A 6,901-nucleotide genomic window follows, 5' to 3' on the forward strand; every position below is an offset into this window, starting at 1 on the left:
GCAGTGAGCAGTTTATATTCACAACACTATAGCCTTGTTTTAAATTTGTAAGAAACCATGCCTTTAGTTTGGACAATTGGAAACAGCATACAGCAATGGAAACCAGAAACTGGAATGGAAACCAGAAACTGGAATGGAAACCAGAAACTGGAATGGAAACGGAAAACTGAAATGAATATAAATGGCCAAATCTTCATATACATGTTAACCTGTCAAGTACAGTAGCTAGGCCCCAAACATACAGTACAGTTCATTTATAACTTCACACATGCGTGGCTTTTATGGTGTGGCGCCACGCCAGCACCACAGCACTCGCCACGAAACATTGTTTCCTGGCCCACACTAAGTTTGCTGAGTGGCACACGCAAGTGGTATGCCACGCATAGCCCTCACTGGCTGCCACGTGTCGTCTTTACACCACGTGTGACTATCAACCACATGTGTGTGTAAACCACAAACTTTACAGTAGTTACATGTACAGTGCTGTAATATAGGGCTGGGACGAAGCTTCGAATGTTTCGTGGGTTTGGAAATTAAGTAAACTTCGAATTTTAGTATCGATGTTCGTCTCTTCGCAATCGATCTTCATGTGCCATGCCTGCTTTTGAACCATCGCAGTTTAGCTTGCTACTGTAGTTGTAGCCTTAGAACACCTTGTAAAGTGATAGATAATGTATAAAAAATGTCCTATTAGCCATTAGTTGGTGTTTGCCTACGCATGATTGCAGTATAGCAGACATGCCCATTTTCAATCGATCGATCGATCACGTCATTCAGTACTGCTGCTATGCACTTTCCAAATGCTTAGAAACTTATTAAATAGTATTAGAAAGATAAAACTTAAGAAGGACATTGGCTAATATTAAATGGTTCAAGCGTGGCAATCAGAGGATTCCACGCGTTGCATTGTCATGTCGTGGCAATCTCTTTTTCCACGTGTGGAAATGACCAGTCCCACACGTATTTTTTGCTTTTGTCACGGGAAAAGTTGCGTGGCACCATGCCAAAAATGTCACACATGTGTGAAGTTATAAATGGACTGTACTGTAGCTCATACATAATGACTTCATTATGATGACCACCTTTTACAAACACCAGACAAAGACCACACTGCAGCAATATCTAAGTCCCAAACATGTACAATACTTTATGGCTTTATTAATAAGATCACCTCATTATACATACTTTAGTAGAAATTAAAGTCAAGCACTTAATTAAGGTAATCTCCTTTTGAGACAACTTTCTCCTTACTAAATACAATGGCAGATCCAACATGGAGCATTTGGGGTAAATCCCCCCCCCCCTCCCCCTCCCCCCTTGTGCAAGAGCCATACTCTTTTGATTGAAATACTAAGCCTTGTCAGGCCATAAATCAATTTATAACTTATGAAAAAATAATATGCAACTATCCAATGCTTAATTAATTGGAGTGATAGTATTGGGTGAGCTTTTGTACTACACTTCTCTTACATGGACAAAGCCAAATAAAACAAAAATTCTGTTACTTAGCTACTGTCCTCATGAGTTGAGTGATGCGTGGAACAAATGACTTAGTTACGTTACAAGCACCAATTGGGGTTCTTCACGAGTAAGAAACAGAAGACAACCAAGGTTTCTAAATTCATGCAGAACCAAAGGGTAATCAATATCATTTTTTTGTATAATATCCATTCAATGGCTATAGCTAGCTGTGTTTAGTAACATCAAAGTATTGTTTTTAAATATATACCAAATGAAGTGGTTTTGGCAATACCACAGGGCCCCAGGCAAACTTGATTACTTGTTTCTCATCCCCGCCAGCATCACTTTTTACTCTTTCATTGTTGCTGTTATTGATCACGTGCACTTGTATTTTATACTGAAAAGGCTGCAGTACAGAAAATGTATCTTGCAGCTCAGCAAAGGCTGTAAATTGTAAGTATTAATTAGCTTTTAGACTACTTTAGATAACCTTTACAGTGACAGATAGCTTACTGTTCCAATGGTTTGAAGCATTTCCTTTAATAATGAGTAAAGAAAAAGACGTCCCGCCCACACGAGAAACAAGTAATCAAGTTTGCCTGGCCTTATGACAAGTTTATACTTGCAATAAAGGGGAATACAGAATATTTATTGTGTACTGACCACATACTCCCGCCTACTCCTTTGAAATTCAATAACTAGCTAGCTTTGTTGTGCTTGTGGTTTAGTGGTGTCTATAGATGCTGTAATAATGAATAGGCTTGTGGATAATCCCCATTAAACCACTATCTCAGGGTGGTACACCAGCAAAGGTTAATCAAATAACTAATTCAATTATAAAACAACATTGCCATAGCAATCAAAACACATTTAAACCGCAGTTAATTAATTTTAATTAATTAATTAAATTTATTTATTGATTAGCAAACACCCAACAGGGTTTTTACGCTAATGTACAAGGTACGTACACATAAGTGCCTAGTTTAAGTTACAATAACATAAGTGCCTATAATTTAGGTTACAATAATGATTAGTACTAAGTTACAATAAGTGCTAAGTTACAATAGGTGCTAGGTTACAACTAGTGCTAAATTACAGTAAGTGGTAAGTTACAATAAGTGCTAGAATTACAATGAATACTAAATTACAGTGAGGGCTAAGTTACAATAAATACAATAAGTGCTAAGTTACAGTTATAAAGTAGGAGTAGTTGATTGTTTAAATGTTTCAAGATCAATGGTAGATAGATTAGGGATACATAGATCGTTCCAATGGGGAATAGTTCTGGGTAGGAATGAATAGAGATACGTGTTTACTGAAGACTGTATATGATTAAATTTCTGATCATGATGGGCTCTGGTAGCAGTTTGATTTAATGATGGCAGACAGCGATTTGGGACCAATAATAAATGATTAACTATCTTGTACAATAGGATGAGGTGTGCTTGCTTTCTGCGTTCTTGTAAAGATGGCCAATTTAGTTCATTTAACATGTCTGTGATACTGTCACGGTGGTGTCTGTTCCAAGGCTTATTTAAGACGAAACGAGCAGCTCGATGTTGAATCATTTCAAGTTTAGAAATGTCATTTTGGTGGTGTGGGTCCCAGATGGCACAACAATATTCGATAGATGGTAGCAGAAATTGTTTGTAGGCATATTCTTTGAAGTGTTTATGACAGGAATGTAAATTTCGCTTTAGGAAACCAAGTAATCGATTTGCTTTGTTGCATATGTAGTCAATGTGATCGTGCCATGAAAGTTTATTGTTCAAGTAAACTCCAAGATATTTAATCTTTTCTACTGATTTCAAGGGCACTCCATTCATTTGATATGTAAATGTTTTGGTGGTATGGCAGTTATGTAATATCATGCATCAAAGTTGGCTAACCTCCTTTATAGCCTTGAATTCTTAGCCAAACCCAACGGTATAGCTAGGTTATAAGGCTCCTATTTGGTGATTATTAGTTTCTCATCCACCGCCCGCATCCTTCTTAAGCTACCGCATGGTAAGCCATTATTTACTCTGTGCATGCTCAGAAGAACACGTGATACCAAACTGTTATAATTTTTGTTGATGAACTCTACAATGCGCTATATATCGTCAGGAGAACTGTTAGCAAATTGCTGCAGTGCCAGTTGCAATCGTGTTCTATCGACTTCATCAAAGCAGGCTTTCAGTTGACTGTCGAAAAACAGTTGGCGATCACGAAAAGTAGAATCAGCTGGTGAAGGAAATGTTTGTAGTAAGAAAGAAAGACAATTTGGACAAGGTCTGTACATCAGTGTGTTAATATTATAAAATAATGGCATAATGGTAATACCCTCCCGCCCGCATCATAACAATTAGAAAGGCTGGATGAGAAACTAATAATCACCGAATAGGGGCCTAAGCCAAAGAGCAATGACAAATCGACGCAATAGCTAGCTAGACGCATTATAAGTTCCGAATTCAGTAGCTATAGCGGACTTAGGACCTGTCATGGACTAGCTACAGTATGTATAGCTAGGTATGACTTGTGCAAATGCAATTGTGGCAGCTACGTAGCCGTAGGTGGTGGCAAGGGGTGCTGGATACCCCGGCCAAAATTAAATTTTAAAAGGCAGCTACGTAGGTGCTTTCTACAAGCGTGTATCTACTCTCTCTGAAACATACAACTGTCGGTCCTTAGTTAGTATTAAAAAGTACAGTGTATAGCTACTGACATTTACATCTCTGTTCGAATTGTGTGGCGTCGCCGTAACACAGTTACCGCGCTATGTAGTCTACGGGCGATAGTAGAAGCCTTCTAAGTGCTCAGCTACGTTGTGTGCTTACCGTGGCGCGTACTCAAGTTTGTGACGACCGCTTGCAACCTTCAGCAAGCGGTGCCAAGACATTAGCTCGTCATTACGCTATACACTGTACCTGTATAGTCATACTCACCTTGCAATTTTGCTCCTAGCAAACAAGAAAGTATGAGAAGAAGCGGATACATCAAAAGCCTCAATGTAGAAACCATGGTTACAGCACATCCGCTAAAATACACTTGGCTTGGAATTATATGAAACCACGAGCTGTTGCGCTACCAGCTAAGACAGTTTTAAAAATATTAGCTACTTTGAAATACGGGACGTTTCCGGATATTATTTGGTGAAGTTAGTCGTATTCAATGATTCGTCTTAGCTACTTGTAGAGTTGTGGTGATGGTAACTCCAGTGATGTGGATAATCCTTTTGTTATTGCATACGCTAGAGGCACAAGGTGAGGATGAATATGTATAGCCGCTACAGTGGAGTCTACCTAAACTGGGATACGCGCCGGTAAACTAAATTATCAACCTTGCATGGTTGTAGCGAAAGCTTAGTGTAGCAATAGTTACATTGCAGCTAGTAACTAGTACTGTATAGCTATTTGTTATGTAGAAAATATGATTATGCATGACTGACAACTGCATCCATATAGCTAAGATACCCGGAAGGAATGCACTAAAATTTGTTTAAGAGTTAATCCTTGCATAGTTAGTAAATGAAGATATGCCAAATCTATATGTGTATATATCTTAGCTATATGTTATCCATTAACATGAAAATCGGTAGTTTGGAATCCTTTGATGTCAGTTCATATTCAGTATAATTGAAAAAGTGCCCAATCTAAATATTACAAATATTATAACATAACATATATAGCTATAGCTGGCTAGTATGGTTAACTACACTTTAAGTCTTCCATTGTTTGGTTGAGAACAATGGACCAAGTGTAAATAAAACAATATGCATGTATACACACAATGAAATAGAAACAAAATGCCAGTTTATTCAACTTTGTTTGTTAAATGTGCAGTGTTTGCTTGTTTACTATGACCATGTATTTGCTTTCATCATGTAAGGGCCTACAGGAGTAGTGTGTGATTTGTTTCTACCCAGGCTGTGGAAAAGGGTGTGTCCTTTAAAAATATTAGGGTAAAAAAGTTGTAAATTATAGGTGATCATAGTCAAAATTGGCTACAATGATGTTAATGTCAATCAATATGTGGCCACATGATGCATGTCATTATTAAAACTGATTAAAATTATTTCTTGGCCACCACCTTTGATTTCACAAGAGATCTTTTTGGGAGCAGCATCCTTTAGCTATCATAGCTTGCCTGCTTTTGAGTAGATACCACTTCTTTTTGTAATGCAAGCCCCAAAGCTGGCCTATTTTACTTGTCTGTGCAGAATGACTTACTTTGCAGTTGAACTCTCTACATGGTGACTTGTAATGTACTCTACAGGGTGACTTGTTTGTAGCTGAACTCTCTACAGGGTGACTTTTTATGTAGCTGAATGCTCTACATGTTGACTTGTAACATATCTGAGCACTCTACAGGGTGGCTTTTATGGAGCTGAACTCTCTACAGAGTGAATTGTTACAGTATCTTCTAGAGATGCTATAATCCCTCTAGGGATCTGTGAGAAGGCTAAACCTGTATGCTACACTCAAAGTAGTCAGAAACATGTAACTAAATCTCAGAAAAAATCCATGCCCACTTCATGACATACTACCATGTGTTTTGATATATAATTTTCTTGATGGGTTGAACAAAAATGCTTGGTAATTTGTGTATGCAATGTTTTACACCTGTAATTATCTCACCATTTTTAATAGAGCTATTGATTTTGAAGTACTAACAGTATGCATTATATAATTGTGTGCAATGTACTGTATGAACTGCACACACACATGCACGCACGTATGCATGCACACACACGCACACACACACACCCATGCACGTACACACTATGTAACTATTGTACGTATAGATTTAATAATTATACTCAGTTGATTTTTGGCGCAGTGAATATTACTACACAACCAAGTAATGATACAGTGTGTACTGGAGGAGATGCAGTGTTCACTTGTATACTCACTGGTCCTAGTATTACTACAGGAGACATCACTACAGCAGGGTGGCAAAGAAAAGGAAGTAATTTTTTTCTATCTGTGTCAGGGAGACATCGTCATATCATAACCCCAACAATTATTAATGATACGCTAACTGATACACTCACAGTTACTAATGTGTCACATGAGGATGATGGTGTTCCATATCGGTGTATGGTCACCGATAGATTGACTAGTAATAATGTTTGGATCACTGTAATAGGTACAGTATTTATACTGTATAACTGCAAGCATTAAGTAATGGTCTGTTATAGTTATACATACATAATGATACATTGTGTGGATTTGTGTTCAGTAATGTTGACTGCATGGGCCATTGTGTGTACAAGTTTGTACATCATACATGTCTAAATGTAAAATTTAATCAGCACAATGTACAGTAACTACTGTACATGTACAGTGTAATACCTTACCCTTGAACAATTTAATGCAACTATACTGTAGGTGGTATACCAGATGCAATAACACACCTAGCCATTCCACCTCATTTGATTACTTCAAATTCATTTGTGGCT

At 37.8% G+C, this 6,901-nt stretch overlaps 1 protein-coding gene across 1 annotated transcript in view; it reads right to left on the reverse strand.

Moving 5' to 3' along the window:
- The window catches only part of LOC136241188 (uncharacterized), a 32,339-nt gene extending 27,874 nt beyond the window's left edge, over positions 1-4,465 (reverse strand). The window contains exon 1 of the mRNA XM_066032401.1: positions 4,386-4,465. Coding sequence (XP_065888473.1) covers positions 4,386-4,461 — 76 coding nt within the window. The 5' untranslated portion in view covers positions 4,462-4,465. The remainder of the gene's footprint in view (positions 1-4,385) is intronic.
- Positions 4,466-6,901: the final 2,436 nt, after the last annotated feature.

The sequence above is a fragment of the Dysidea avara genome, chromosome 1 (genome assembly GCF_963678975.1).
Source record: "Dysidea avara chromosome 1, odDysAvar1.4, whole genome shotgun sequence".
Taxonomy (NCBI): Eukaryota; Metazoa; Porifera; class Demospongiae; order Dictyoceratida; family Dysideidae; genus Dysidea; species Dysidea avara.